This window comes from Orcinus orca, chromosome 13 (genome assembly GCF_937001465.1).
Source record: "Orcinus orca chromosome 13, mOrcOrc1.1, whole genome shotgun sequence".
In the NCBI taxonomy this organism is placed as follows: Eukaryota; Metazoa; Chordata; class Mammalia; order Artiodactyla; family Delphinidae; genus Orcinus; species Orcinus orca.
The window spans coordinates 31190413-31205950 of record NC_064571.1 but is presented as its reverse complement, the minus strand read 5'-3'; the positions used below and the strand labels follow the sequence as shown (position 1 = coordinate 31205950).

General features: G+C 58.3%; 1 protein-coding gene across 21 annotated transcripts in view; it reads left to right on the top strand.

Moving 5' to 3' along the window:
* The window catches only part of DYSF (dysferlin), a 223761-nt gene that overhangs the window by 99769 nt on the left and 108454 nt on the right, over positions 1-15538 (top strand). For all 21 annotated transcript variants that reach the window (XM_033400464.2, XM_004277066.3, XM_004277062.3 and 18 more), the window contains 8 exons: positions 4654-4846; positions 6798-6953; positions 10489-10620; positions 10705-10871; positions 11677-11791; positions 12080-12185; positions 12441-12583; positions 14282-14455. In XM_033400464.2, coding sequence (XP_033256355.2) covers positions 4654-4846; positions 6798-6953; positions 10489-10620; positions 10705-10871; positions 11677-11791; positions 12080-12185; positions 12441-12583; positions 14282-14455 — 1186 coding nt within the window. The remainder of the gene's footprint in view (positions 1-4653; positions 4847-6797; positions 6954-10488; positions 10621-10704; positions 10872-11676; positions 11792-12079; positions 12186-12440; positions 12584-14281; positions 14456-15538) is intronic.

The following is a 15538-nucleotide window of genomic DNA, read 5'->3' as shown; positions in this document are numbered from 1 at the left end:
GGTCCCGGGGCCCTGGCAGGAGGGGGAGCGTCTCCTCCACAGCTGGGTGACTTGGAGCTCACCACTCACCTGCTCAGAACCTTGCTTTCCTCATCTTCAACCTGACATTAAGAATAAGTGCTTTCTAATATCACACAAGCAAAATGCCTGGTCCTTAGGAAGTAGTTAATAAACGGCAGCTGTAATTATTATTGAGAAGAAGAAGCGTGAGGAGATTTAGATTCTCATCCCATTAACCACCCTTGTGGCTTTGGGCAACTTCACTTCTCTGGACCTCAGTTTTCCCAGCTATTAAATGGACTTAATAATAAACAGCCCTCTTTCTACTTTCTATGGGATTAAGCGTAAATATATGCAAATGTATTCTTTGCCCGCTCTAAATCTTATCATCCCAGCCCCCGTCGGGAATGCATGAGAAATGCCTTCGGGTTGCAAATCAGGAATCCGTGACCCTGGCTGCCTGCCACAGTGCCGCTCTGGTCCTTTGTACCCCAGTTGGGAAGTGCACCTTTATCAGAAATGACCCTGCCTCAAGCCCTCCTGGGGGTGATGAGGCAGAAGTGAGCAAATGAAAGAAAGTGTGTTGGGGGCTTGAGGCATGTGCCCTAGTAGCTCAGAGCAGGTGTATCTTACGCAAATCAAAATCAGAGACGCTTCCTGGAGGAGGGGATGCCCTATGTGAACTCCGGAGGGAAAGGAGTCAGCCTTTGGAGAGCGGACTGCCGGGCACAGGCGCAGAAGCCCCAAATGCCTGCTGCCTCCTGGGGCTGCAAGGGAAACTGCAGTCCAGAGGCGACAGACCTCCAGGGTTTGCTAAGGCAAGTTCAGCCCTGGGGGCTGTTGGGGCACAGGGATCCCCGGGATTCAGACGCTCACTCCTGCTGCAGCGTAAGAGGTGGGCTGGGGGTGGTGATGAGGGGCAACTGGACGAAGGCTTCACCCAGGGCAGGGACACGGGGACGTGGGGTGAGAGAAGCAGAGGTCAGCGACATGGGGACATGGGGTGAGAGAAGCAGAGGGCAGCGTGGACTCTTCAGGAGGCATCATGGTGGTAACAGCCTCATAAGGAACACTTGCTGTGCCAAGTGCTGTTCTGAGAATTTCACATGTATCAGCTAATCATAAAAATCTCATGAGGTAGGAAGCAGAGTGATCCACATTTTACAGATGAGGAAACTGAGGCATGGGGAGGTGAATTGCCCAGATTCATGCCTCTAGTGAGGGGCTGAGCCCCCTCGCCGTGCTGCTCTGTACTGGACAGGCTTTGATGGTGGATTGAGTGTGAGGGCCCAAAGAAGGTCCAGAATGATTCCCTGGCTCTGGCCGGAGCAGGTGGGTGGAGAGCAGAGCCGCTTCTGGAGGGAGTCAGCGGGTTTGGGGGAGGATGAGGAATTCGGGGCTGGCCGTGTTGAGTGGCAGGTGCCTGTGGGCATCTGTGGTCTGGAGGTCAGAGGTCAGAGCGAGGCTAGAGGGGCACACGGGGGTGCGGTCAGCAGAGGGGGCTGCCGAATGACTGGCTGTGCCCCACTGCCCGGCCTGACAGCCTCGGGCGCAGAGGGTGGGCCCTGGCGCTCAGTTCACTGCGTTCTCCTTGTGACTCATGTGTGGTATGGGCCTTGGCAGGTCTGAGGTGCCTGAAACGTCTGAGATGGGTGGGTCCCAGGTCCTGGGCTGTCACTCCGCTCTCTCAGGGCTCTGTTCTTGGCGGGCTTGGCTAAGAATGCTTATGCCAAAGCCTGGTCCCCTTGAATCATTCTCCTGGGGGTAGATGGTGGCCAGGGCCCTCCTGGGGAGCCCGGGTCGCAGGTCAAGGGCTTGTGAGGAGGGTCCCATCCCCTCAGGAGTGCAGGCATGGCTTTCTGGGGAGAACGCTGGGCCTCAGGACCAGTTCCTTTGGCACCACCTGAGGCCACTAATAGCCCTGGGGCCGCAGCAAGAGAGCTTCCACCCCCGCCCCTGGCCCGCTCTGTGCTGAGCGTCACAGCTGATAGCAGGGCAGCTGGGCATGGGGGACGTGAGCCAGCTTGCCACAGATGACCTGGCTGCTCACCCATTCCTCCAGCCAGCCCCTGCCCAACATCCAACATCAGTGTCCTTCATTTGGTCAGACCCCTCCCTGCCTCCTCTCCCTGGGAGCCCCTCTCCCCCTGGCCAGTGGCGCCCACTCTTTTCTTCCGGATCAGCCTTCTCCTCTCATCTCTCAACTCATGGACCCAACTACCAGCTGCACACCTCCACCTGGGTGTCCACCAGCACATCCAGTTCGTTCTCTGTGATCTTCCTAACGGTGCGGTCCGCTTCGACTTCAGCCCCGCGGCGGCTCCTGTTGCCTTTAGGAAAAGCTGCAGCTCTCCTCTGATGGGTGGGCCGCTCTGTCCCCACTGCCTGCCTTCTAGACCTCAGCAATCTTACCCTCTAGCCCTCCGGAGCCTCTGTGCTGGCCCACCCCCCAACCCCACCTCCCTCCCACCAACGCCCACCTGCCTCCGAGCCTTTGTCTTGTGCCCATACCGCTCCTCTGGCCAGAGCGCCCTTCCCGCTCTCCTTGGCCTCACTAGCTCCTGCTGGCCCTGCCAGTGCAGCCTGAGGCCACTTCCTCCAGGAAGGGCTCCAGACCCTGAGGATTCTCAGGGGGATCTAGCTTGCTTGCTTGTCTGTTCCAGGGGCCCCCTGAGGGCAGGGCTGGGTCTCATCCCTGGACCCGGCCTCCAGCCAGGACCAGCAGAGCTGTTGCTCGTGGGGAGTGAAATGAATGAGCCAGCGGCCAGTTTATCTTTCAGGCAGGACACTGTCCGCTCCCAGGTGGCTGTCCCTGTGAAAGGCACCCACTCGCCTCAGGGGCAGGCAGCAACCTTGTGAGCAGCCCAGCTCTGCTCCCAGCCTATGCTGAGCCCTGCCTTGGGCCCGCCTGTCATTTCCAAGGCAGCCAGGGTTGGCAGGGCGACGGCCCCTGCTTGGGGTTGGGGCAGTGTCATCCAGCCTCCTCTTCCAGGTCTCCCTTTCTTTCTGTACCCTGTTTTGGGCTTTTTGGGGGTGAGGAAGGGCTGAGACATCTTGTTTGTGGCAGTTACAGGTCCCGGCTGTTTCTTGGGGAGTCTCGGCTGGGCTGGTAGCCTCCATGAACATCTCCCTCTGGTGGTCTGCCCGGCAGTCCCTCTCGGCTCCCGACCCAGGCCGGGAGCATAAATCACCCTGGTTGGCTTGCCTCCCCATATCCCACTCCAGACCCGCCTGCCCCCACCCTCAGGCCCACTCACGCCTCCTTCCCTGCAGGCCCAGCCCAGGACTTTGGCCCAGGCCCCCCTTCACCCACCGAACATGCCCCTCCGCCGCGTTCGAGTGGGCTGGGGATGGAGGCCGCCCCTCTCCTGGCCTGGGGCAGCCCCATCCGAGGCACCCTCGGGGCAGTAAATATTATATTACTACGGGGTGTGCAGTACGTGACCTGAGACAGGCCTCGGGGCTTAAGTTTCCCGAGATGGAGTTTGCGTACTGCTCCCCCCACCCTAAAAATTCAATTAAAAAAAATAACAGGAAAAATGTAGAGCGCCGAGGGCCTGCCAGAGTGGTGTATCTGGCGGCGGCGGTGCCGCTGCACTCGGCGGTAATTGGTTCTGCATAGCTCGGGGAAATTGGCAGAAAAATAAATCAGCCGGGAGCCGGGAGCCGAGACACTGTGGGGTGGGGAGCGTGAGGTGGGGCAGCAGATGTGGCGAGCGAGCGGGCCTGACTGATGTCCTGTTTGGGAGTCAGGGGCTTAGCGGGGGGGTGGGGGTGGGGCAGCCCCCCCTACCCTCCAGCAGGGATGATCTAGAGGGTCCTGCCTGGTGAGGAAGAGCACAGACGCCCCCTCCCACCCCACTCCATCCTGTGTGACCCTTGCGTGTGCACTCACTGACCCTGGGGCTTCGGACGGCCAGGGGCAGCCACATAAAGGGCTTTTAGAGAGCCCGGAGAGGGAGCCCATCCTTTGGATGGGGGTGGTCAGAGCTCTTCGCCTCTAAATGGGGTTGAGCTTAAACCCAACCCCCCGACTGGAGGCTTAAGGCTGTGTTTCTGGGACTGCGTGTACCCCCAGCTCCTCTCCAGAGGCTTCCCAAAGCAGAGGGTTCTGGGAGGGGTGTTGTGCGGCCGCCCTGGGTCGACACATCTGTACTGCTGGCTGCCGGCCTCCCCACAGCGTCTGCAGTGGCTTGTCAGGGGTCCATAAATTTCCTCCTTGAAGAACGTGTGCGTACAACAGAATGGATTCGCTTCAGCCAAAGGCAACCTAGTGCTTGCGCCTCTGCTCTAGGAGGGTGCCGGGGGGAGGGAGGGACCCACTGGGCCTCTGGGGACGTGCACTCAGGTGGGCAGAGGGGACTCACGACTGGAGGCTTGAGGATAGGTTCCAGACAGGCAGCCCCAGAATAAAGGGCTGGGGCGCTTCAGAGTGGGGGGCACACTGGCCAGTGTGGCTGCAGCAGGCTTCCTGGAAGAGATGGCTGGAGGAGGCACCCAGGGCACACGCCGCAGCCAGCAGGCAGGCTGAGGGTGTGAGACCCGTTGGGGGGGGGCCTGTGCACACGTGTGTACGTGCTTGCCTGCACCCGGGCCTGGGCGAGTGCCGGGCTCCTGCTCGTCGGGTACATCCCGTCTGTCTGTCCGTCACAGCCAACCCCTGGGTAATGTCCAAGAGACGCCCTCCGCCACCCACCTGGACCACTACCTGTACCGCCTGCGCACCCGTCACCTGAGCCAGATCACTGAGGCGGCCCAGGCCCTGAAGCTCGGCCACAGTGAACTCCCCACCGCCCTGGAGCAGGCTGAGGACTGGCTCCTGCGTCTCCGTGCCCTGGCAGATGAGGTAGCTGCCCCTGAGAGGTGCCTTCCTTCCTGCCTGGAGTGTCAGAACTGGGAGGGATGTGGGGAATGTCTGGACCATGATCCACACTGGCTCCATTGCTGGGTAACCTTGGGCAGGTGACTTAACCTCTCTGAGCCTCCGTGTCCCCATTCACAGAAGGAGGACAGAGGATGCAAGGGGATACTGGGTGTTGTAGGGCCCAGCAGAGCCTGGCATTTAGTAGGTGCTCGATAAATGCCCCCAAATGTGCTCGATAAATGTGCTTAATAAATGCTGCCAAAATACGTCAGAGACAGAGCTGCCTCTCACGGGACCCTGCATTTCCTGCCCTCCTGGATATCCCTGAGCCCCAGGCCTGAGGAGGCTGCACCTGCAGTAACTCTGCATCTATACCCTGACCCCTCTGCCCCTATCCCGCTCTGCAGGGAAGCAGGCAGGCCACAGACTTGTCCAGAATGAGGAGGAAGGTCTGCTCATGTGTCACAGGTGGACACAGCTGCCACCCACCCTGGCCAGAGCCACCTGGGACTCCCGGGGAGAGGGGTGGTGAGGAAGGATCTCCCCAGAAGGAGTGTGCAGAGAAAGGCAGGGCCTGCGAGCGGCTTCTGGAGGAGTGACTTGTTGAAGGGGAGAAGGGAGTCCAGGAGGTGGAAGGGGTGCTCAGGCGGGGAGGAGCCTGCAATGTTAGTCCCTGAGAGGCAGCTTCGGCTCGTCCCCAAGCGGGGCCTTGGACGTGTGGCCGGTTACCTGGGGGCCACTGTGTTGCTCAGCCCCAGGACGACCCCTGGCAGTGGCTGTGGACCGTCCCTTTGGGAGGGTCACAGGCTGCCTTCCGTGTCTTGGCCCCGACCCTGGAACTCTCACGCAGATTGTGTTATGGCTGCGAGGGGTTAAGGTGAAGCGGGTGCTACAGACTGTGAGGGAGACCGGAGAGAGCCTTTCTCAAATTTGAGTGTGCATCCGAATCCCCCGAAGGCCTTGTTAAAACTGGGTACAAGCCCTACCTGATCCCGCATGTCTGGGACGGGGCCTGAGAATCTGCATTTCCAGTTAGTTTCCAGGTGGTGCTGCGGCTGCTCTGGGGACCGCACTTTGAGAACCCTTGGTATCGTGGTTCGAAACACACATTTGGAATCAGAAAACCCTAGTTCCTAACTTCTTTGAGCCTGAATTTCCTCACCTGTGCCTGCCTCTGGGCTTGCTGTAGGGATGAAGGGACACGGCCTAGGAGGTGTTGAGGGAGTGTGCCAGCCATCAGCTCTCAGCAGGAGCCTGGCTTCGAGACCCAGCCCTGCCCCACTGACCACACCGCTCAGCAGCCTTGGGAGAAGATGGACTTAGCCAACTGGCCGCCTCTCCTGAGTGTGGCAGCTGGGAGCAGTTCTCACGCCTAGAGGCTCAGAGGGGCTCAAGGGCCCTGCAGTCTGGGCTGGTCCCCATTTTCAGAGCCCAGTGTCAGCAGGCCCAGAAAAGGGCCAGACCCCCAGGGTCCCCGCTGTTAGAGGGAGGAGGGATCGTGTGTCCTCTGGGAAGGCGCACCCCTTCTGTGGATTCGCTTCTGCTCTCAGGGGTGAGGAAGGGGGTGGCACCTTAAGTGCAATGTCATCTCTAGGGTCAAATCAGATCCTCCGATGTCTTCCCACCGGGAGCCTCTATCTACCCACCCAGTGGAGGGGATCTAAGAACTTGGGGCTCCAGGCAGGAGTGTCTCTTCCTAGAAAACGTGAACGCAGCTTAGTGAATTCCTGGCGGGCTCCTCGTGTGAGCCAGGGGCAGCCTGTCACCCTATCCCTGGGGGCTCAGAGCTACTGAAGACAGGGGTGCCCAGCCAGCCCTGGGAGGTCAAGGGGGTGGCTGGGGGTGGGAGCTGGGAGGAGAGGCCTGGGGAGAGGGGGCTGAGGGTGTGGGCTGGGCGGTACCATCTCCACCCTGACTGCCACCCTCTCTCCAGCCCCAGAACAGCCTGCCTGACATCGTCATCTGGATGCTGCAGGGTGACAAGCGGGTGGCGTACCAGCGGGTGCCCACCCACGAGGTTCTCTTCTCCCGACGGGGCACCAGCTACTGTGGCAAGAATTGTGGAAAGCTGCAGACGATGTTTCTGAAAGTGGGTTGTTTCTCCTTAAGTCATGGTCATACTTTGTCACCCCCAGGGTGGTCCGCACCCCTTCTGTTTCCCCTCCTGTTCTCTGTCAGACTCCGAGTTTTTAGACTCTGCTCTTGGAAGGGACCGAGGGCTTGCGTAAAAAGACTTCCCTTCTCCCCTCTCCCCACAAAGTCCCTGGACCCCATGCACCTGGTCTGGAAAGGGAGCAGGTGAGAATTGGAACCAGGGGTGCTGGGAATGAAGGAGGGGCTGACTCCCGAGGCTGTGCTCCCCTCCAGCCAGCTCCCTGGTGGGGGGCCTCAGCCCTCAGCTCCCACCGCCAGCCTTTGGGAGCCCGGGCACAGACTTGCCTACCCCCTCCCACCTCCCGAGGGTTTGGCTTCAGGTGGAGTCACACGTGGGTTCAGGTTCCTCCCTGGGGGAAGGCTGGTGTCTGGGCACCGGCTGTGCCTATGGCTCTGCTCCATCAGAGATCTGGGAGCAGGTAATCCTGTCCCTCCAGTCACCCCGCCCCACCTCTCCTGCCCTTTGTCCTCCTGCCATCTTCTTCTCTCAGCCTTGGTGGGTGGGTAACAGGGAAGTGAGCAGGTGCCTGGAGGCCCCCGTCCTCCTCTCTGGGTTCATGTGGGGACACAGAGCCCGGGCTGCTTGGTCGGGACAGAATTCGGGGAAATCTGAGCTGTGGCTGTTGCGGCCCAGGAGAGCGTCCCGTGGGGAGGGCCGTCCCTCACCATGCATGGCTGACTCCAGATGGCTCCGCCGGCATCGTAAACTGCCTGGCCTTCAACCCTCTCTCCCCACGTGTCTCTTCCCATCCGCACCAGGACCTCCTTCCATCTCACCTCTTCCACGAAGTCGCTGTGGACTAACCTTAGCCTCGAACCTCTGAGTGGCTATTGGTCGACCCATTCGTACACTGATCAGTCATTCTTGCTGCCCCCTGAGGTGGGCAGAGGAGACAGGTTTCAAAGGCCCAGAGCATGTGGACAGGTTCCAGGGCTGGCTGGAATCCTGTGTGGTCTTGGGCAGATTGTCTAACCTCTCTGAATGCTGTTTTCCCACCTATAAAACAAAGATCAGGCTGCCCTGATCACAATTTTGAGGATGGAATTAGGTAACACAGGTCAAGGGTCTGACTGGAACTAGGTGATCAATGAATATCAGTTTTTTTCTCCTCTTCTCCCTTTTTCCTTCTGGGGAGAGGAGGCTCTACCAGCACCATGACTGGAGGCCAGCGCAGGGCCAGGGATGATCAGATATCTGCGTTTGGGTCATTGGTGCTTCAGAGGAGAGCCGGCTTTGCCTAGAAAGAGGGCGGGGGTGTCAGGCAGCGGGCTGCCCCTCCCACCTCGGGGCATGTTCCTCGTGAGATCCTAACCTCCTAGCATCCTGCTTTCCTCCCTCCCAAGCCAGCTCCTTGCCTGGTAGGGCAGATGGGAAAGGAAGTCAAGGAGCGGCCACATCTGAATGGGGTTAACTAGGGAGGGCTGTCAGGCTGCAGTGGAGGTGGGGCTGCAGGAGTGGGCCTGGTGGATGCCGGTGAACGGAATCGGTCTCTGACCTCTTGGCCCTGCAGCCTCGGGGAAATGCAAACTGAAAAATTTCCCTGATCCCAAGCAAGGAAAAAAAAAAGATATAGGGTTGTTTCTCGAAGTCTTCCCCACTGAGTTTATGAGCCCCGCCAGTAGCTCCTGAGCAAGCTCTACAAAAATGTTGGCAGCAAGCGGAGACCAAGAAAACATTGGTGTTTCTTAACTTAAACCAAAGTTGGAAAAAATGAGCACCAGCAGAGAGGGAGAGGAGCCCCAAACTAGACATTTCTTTATTTGCTGTTGCTATTTTGGGTCCAGCAGGCTGGCCCTGTCTGGGGGAGGGCAGGGGAGAGACTGGGGGCGGAGGGAGAAGGGGGGGGGGGTCAGGCATTCCTGCCATCTCCCTGGGGCTGGTGGTTTGGAGGGGAAAAGGCTGCTAACCACCCCAAGGGAGAGGACACTGAAGCGAGCAGCCATGGGGAGGTTTCTGGGGGGTGACACTTGGGGTCAGGGGCTCCTCCAGGCTTCACCGAGGATGAACCAAAGGCAGAGAGGCTGGATGAAGGGTGAGACTGGTAATGCCTTGCCACGACACCCCTTCCTGACCCTCTTACCCGGCCTGGGCTCTCCCTCCGGGGATCCAGGCCTCCTCTACCAGTTAGAGAGCCCTTACCTCAGCCTCCCTTTCCTCCTCTGAACCCACCAAGACTTTCTCGTCTCATTCAGCTCCACGTCCCAGAGGAGACCCTCCTCTAAGCTCACACACATGAAGCCTGGGTAGTTAATGTATTACTTCCTCTAAGGAACCGTGTGTTATTCTAAAAGTGAGGCATTTCTGCTCTTCAGGCCGTATCTGACCCTTGATTTCAGTCAAAGGGTGAAGCAGTTGCGGAGAATAAATTTTTTATGTTGGGTTGTTGTGGTTATTCCATTTTGGCAGAACTTCTGAAAGTTTCAGGATAAAAAGCAGTTGAAGACCAGTGAATAGTGGTTAACAGGCTGATAAGCACTTAAAAGGGTAGGGATATCAGATGATACACTAACATCCAGCCAACCCCCCCCCCAAAAAAAACAAACTGAAAACGAAGGGAGAGGCTTTAACCTCCTCCCCTTTCAGACCTTTCTATCTCTCTCTTTTTTTAAAAAAATAATTAATTTATGTTTGGCTGCCTTGGGTCTTCGTTGCTGCACGCAGGCTTTCTTTAGTTGCTGTGAGCGGGGGCTACTCTTCACGGCGGTACGTGGGCTTCTCATTGCGGTGGCTTCTCTTGTTGCGGAGCACAGGCTCTAGGTGCACAGGCTTCAGTAATTGTGGCTCGTGGACTCTAGAGCGCAGGCTCGGTAGTTCTGGTGCATGGGCTTAGTTGCTCCGCGGCATGTGGGATCTTCCTGGACCAGGGTTTGAACCCGTGTCCCCTGCGTTGGCAGGCGGATTCTTAACCACTGTGCCACCAGGGAAGCCCAGACCTTTCTATCTCTTATAAAGACATGTTCTACAACTGCACCATTAAATATGGTAGCCGTATATGGTTATTTAAATTTAAATTAATTAAATAAAACTAAAAATTTAGTTTCTCAGTCACACCAGCTACATTTTAAGGGCTCAACTGCCACATGGGGCTAGTGCATTGGACTGTGCAGATATAAACCACTTCCACTGTAGCAGAAAGTTCCATTGGACAGTGCTATTCTAGACGAGAACAGAAATGAGGATGTGGTGGGAGAGGGGAGAATGGGGGCTCCTGGTCTAGACACGGCTCGTCTCTGCAGAGAGCATCTAGATGGGGAGGATGCAGTCTTCTCCTTTGATGGGAAGGAATCTTGGCCGGTGGGGGCGTTTCTTAGTCATACACCCCTCTTCCATGAAATTCTAATAAGTCCTCCAACAGAGCACATACCTGATGGGGTGTCAGGCTGGTATGCTCAGGCCTGGAGGCTCCCCCAAGTCGAGACATACTGACCCTGAAGGGGACTGTGGGTTTCTCTCCTTCTCTGCTACCCAGTATCCAATGGAGGGGGTGCCCGGAGCCCGGATGCCAGTGCAGATTCGGGTCAGGCTCTGGTTCGGGCTCTCTGTGGATGAAAAGGAGTTCAACCAGTTTGCTGAGGGCAAGCTCTCCGTCTTTGCTGAAACCGTGAGTGCCTGACCGCCTGCCCACCCTACCCCCGGCCCCAAAGCTACCGCAGCCCCACTCACTTCTCTGTTGCTCACTCTCCAGTATGAGAACCAGACCAAGCTGGCTCTGGTCGGGAACTGGGGCACAACGGGCCTCACCTACCCCAAATTTTCTGATGTCACGGGCAAGATCAAGCTACCCAAGGAGAGCTTCCGCCCCTCAGCTGGCTGGACCTGGGCTGGAGACTGGTTCGTGTGTCCAGAGAAGACGTGAGTCGTGGACAGGGAGGGCTTGGGGACCCCGTCTGCCCCAGCCATTTCTCTGAAAGGGCCTCGGCTCTATTCATCCCTCTGTCTACGGCCGCTGCCCCTGCGCTGGTCATAGCGACTTCCATTTGAACTCTCCCGGGACTGGGGGATCACGAGGCAGCATTCTTTTCTGCAAGGGCTCTAATGATTGGAAAGTCCTTTATGATTAAACCGAAGCTGGCCTCCAGTGGGCTTTGCGTCCACTGGTTACGGCCTTTTCCTCCAAGATACCACAGAAAGCCCGCTCCCTTCTCTGCGTGTTAATCCCTCCTTTAGTGCCCCTCAGAACAGCCTCGTTCATCCTTCTCCATCTCATCGCCATCTCCACCTCCTTCTCCTCTCTCTCTTTTCCAGTTCGGTTGATATTCAACAACTGTTTGTTTGGTTTTTCTTTTTACTTTTGAAAAATTGAAGAGTAACATATATTGTAGTCACGTACTCAAATCTTAAGTATATAGCTCGATAACATTTTACATTTCTACAACTATCTATTGAGCTTCAACTACCCACCGGGTTTTCGACGTCTTCAATTGGCTTCCTTTTCTCTTTCTTTATCTTGGTGGTGACTTTCTCTTCTGTCTGCAAGTGTCTCCCTGGGTCTCCCCTTGACTCGCTGCCCCTCCTCTCTCTCCCCTCATCTCTCTTGTTGTTGGTTGGGGTGAGGCTGACACAGGAAGGTTGGCCCAGGCTCTGGGGTGCTCTGCTGGGGGTTGTGGACGGCCTGGGGGTCTCTTCGGCAGAGGCTCTGACCCGCCCCCGCCCACAGCCTGCTTCATGACACCGACGCGGGCCACCTGAGCTTCGTGGAGGAAGTGTTTGAGAACCAGACCCGGCTCCCTGGAGGCCAGTGGATCTATATGAGCGACAACTACACGGATGTGGTAAGGGGGTGCCCTGGGGGCAGGTGGCCTCTGCTTTCCTGGAGGCCTGGACATTGGGGCCCAAGAGGGGCCTGTGACTGAAAGAAGAGGAATGTTCTCCCCTGCTCCCACGTCCCCAGCGTCAATGCCCTGGTTTCCTGAGGGACAGTGTGTGAGAGCTGGCAAGGGTAGGACACTGAGCCCGAGTCACACCTGGGGCTTTAGAATATATGTTGTCAGGTGGCATCTTCTCATCTTCCCTGATCACGTCTGTCTCTTCTCATGCTTGCCTGGCCTGTGTTACCCCAGAACGGGGAGAAGGTGCTTCCCAAGGATGACATCGAGTGCCCGCTGGGCTGGAAGTGGGAAGATGAAGAGTGGTCCACGGACCTCAATCGGGCCGTTGACGAACAAGGTGGGCAGCACGTGGAGCCCAGTGAGCACCCGGCAGACTCGCGAGGCATGCTGGAAGGGGGCACAGTTGAGTGCAGGCCCCTTGGGCCTGGGGTTCTGGCCTTCACTGGGCTACTTCATCTGGGGGACTTCCTGGGTGAGTCCTCACTATAAATTACAAATCGGGAGTCAGTGGCCACTTGAAAGTCTGTGAATGTACCCCAAATGGAGAGATGGGGAATGGCCAGGCAGTGAGTGATGGGCACCTCTCCCCCAGGCTGGGAGTACAGCATCACCATCCCCCCGGACCGGAAGCCGAGGCACTGGGTCCCTGCTGAGAAGATGTACTACACACACCGTCGGCGGCGCTGGGTCCGCCTGCGCAGGAGGGACCTCAGCCAGATGGAGGCGCTGAAGAGGGTGAGCCCAGTCGGTGGGGGGAGGGTGGGGCATGGGGAGGGGTGAGGCCCTGGGGAGGGGAGGCCAGCTGGGCACAGGTGCACACCTCTGTGCAGGGGACATGTACAAGACACACGGGCTCACTCGAGATGCTCGCAGATCGTACCCAGCACTCACACAGATGCACACAGACAGAAAACACCCAAATGCCCATGACCAAGCAAGGGGATGCACTTGGAATTCACGCACAGACCTGGAAGGTGCAAAGGCGTATCTAGAGTGTGTCTATGGCTAGGTGTCCGAGGGGCAGAGTCTGAGACAGGGACTCGGCTGCATGCAGTTTACTGAGGCAGTACTCTCAGAAGTGCCAGGAGCAAGGATGTGGTCTCCGGCAAAGTCAGCTTTGGCTTGAGCTGTGGTTCGGGAAGGGGCTCAGCCTGGAGCACCACAGAATCCTCCTCACCAGGCAAGGGGGGTGGGCTTAGTACGGTCTTAGCCGTCAGTCACTGGCTGGGGGTTGCTGGGGGCGTGCTGGAGGGAGCCTGTTCCCTCCAGCACGGCCAGTTCCCTGGAGAAGGGGGATGCTGGTCAAGGGGCTTGGGTGGGCTTGGTCAGCATTTACCAGAGGGCATGTACACAGTGTGAGCACACATGCCCACGGCCGTGCCTAGATGCTCTTGGGACACAGACAGGTGCAGAGTGAGCTTGTGTGGGCACACGAGTGCCTGTACCTGCTCCTGGGGTCACACAGATGCCCGTGTCGTGCACAGCCTCAGGGCCTGCCTCCCTGGAACCCTCTTGGCCTGCGTCCTTCCTTCCCAAGCGCACGTTGGAATTTTGGCTCGAGAACTAGGCCTCCCCCAGTCCGGGAATAGCCTTTGGCATGACCCGAGTCCCTTCCTCTCTCTCTGGTCACAGTGACTGTAGAGAGGAAGGTCACTGGGTCCCAGGAGAGGCAAGGCTTTTGGGCAGCAGGCTGTTCCTGGTGGCATGAACCAGACTCCACTCTCCCTGTGAGGGCACCCAGGGCACAGAGGCAAAGCCTTGCCAGGCGGTGTGCCTTGCCTGCTCCCTCACCACCAGCATCGTTCCTGGAGAGGGACGCAACTGGCCTCCGGGACTGGCACTGTCACCGAGCTCATGGCCTGGGCCTGACCTGAGGGTCATCTCAGGTCACGAGGTGGATGGGAAGGGGCTTCCGGGGCTCCCCAAGGCTGGGAAAGGACCCCTTGAGAAGAAGTGCGGGGGTCTCTCCACACTGACGTAGGCCTAGCCTCATGGAGAAACAGCCTGGGGCTGGGAAATGGGCTCTTCATTTTGCCTCTGAATTGCAGACCCATTTCCACTTTTATAAGTTGGGATATGAAGAAGAAAAAGGAAATGACAAGAGAACCCTGGATTCGTGAAATCCACCCAGAACCCAAATAAGCAAACAGGCCGAAAGCCCAGTGTTTTCATCACTGCTCAGCCTACCTTCCTTTCCTGGCTCCTTGGACCTCCCCACAGCCTAGGGAGCCTCTTCTCCTCCTCATTTCCTGACCCGGGGCTCAGAGGCCCCTCCTCCGGGCGGCCCTCCCAGGTTTTCCCACCTGGAGGGTGACGGTGTGGTGTGTGTGTGGGGGAATCGTGGAGGGCAGGGAGGGCACAGCTGGAGCCCAAGCCAGGACTCCCCGCCACCCTGCCAAGTGGCCTCTGAGTCTGCCCTGTTCTCCCACGCAGCACAGGCAGGCGGAGGCGGAGGGCGAGGGCTGGGAGTATGCCTCGCTCTTTGGCTGGAAGTTCCACCTGGAGTACCGCAAGACAGACGCCTTTCGCCGCCGCCGCTGGCGCCGCCGCATGGAGCCACTGGAGAAGACGGGGCCTGCAGCTGTGTTTGCCCTCGAGGGGGCCCTGGTACGTGACAGTGGTCATCTTGGGTTGGTGGGGTGCAGCGTGGTCTCCCAGGGCTGTTCAGGGCTGACGCAGGAGAGGTGCAGAGGACCCCGGGACGGGACTTTGGCTTCAGTCCTCTGAGGTTGCGTGTGGGGAAAGTGGACACCAGTCTGGGTGTCCTCCTAAAAGAAAATAGCTCATTTCTTGGCACCAGAAGACCCACGGCTTTTTTGGTAATTGAGAAGGGACCAGGGGAGAGGGCCCCAGCCTTTTGATGGTCTGACCTGTGACGGGGGCCAAGGGACCTGGCTCTTCCTGAAGAGGCTGGCTGGCCTGGGGTTGGGTCTGGGAAGCTTTGGCCTGGTCCAAGGGAGTAGCCTGAGAGGTCTAGTGACCCTGGATGTCCTTGGTTGGACATGAGTCCTCCTGAGAGGAGGCTATCTTGTGCGCATCCTCGGGAATTTTGGGGAGAGATGTGCCTCAGAGACCAAACCCCAGGCTGGCTGTGCTGCCTCAGAGGGTACTTCCCAGAGCCAGTGCAATGGGTGTCAGGTCAAGGTTATCCAGGGTCAGGATGATGTGTTCCGCAAAAGAGATGAGCAGACCCTTCCTGGACAGTCTGAGTGGGACATTCAGGGCCAGGAGATAGCCTGTCCCCCACTCTGTTGGTTTGGAGACTCCATCCAAGCATTGGGCGTGAGATGCCTAGGAGGAGACACCTTCTCTGAAATCCAGGTAGGACTGCCTGTCCCCTGAGGGGGCTTTGGGCTGTGACACAGGGGAGCAGGTCCCACCAGCTTCACTGGCTGATGGAATCTGAGTGTGTCCATGTGAGCCAGCTGTGTGTGTGTGCGCGCGCGTGCGTGTGTGCGTGCGCGCGCGTCCGTATGAGCATTTCGTCTGGGTGCGGAGCAGTGTGTCTTAGCCCTCAGCCAGGGAGTACAGTGGGGCAGGCCCCTGACCCGATGGGATGGCTACAGGGAAGGGAGTTGAGGCTGGCAGTGGCTCTGAGAGGTAGTGGGCAGAGCCTGGAAGTTCCATCACTCCCAGGGGTGCCAGTGTGGGAGAGGAAACCCTCCGGGGCCCAGATGATGTCAGAGGCTC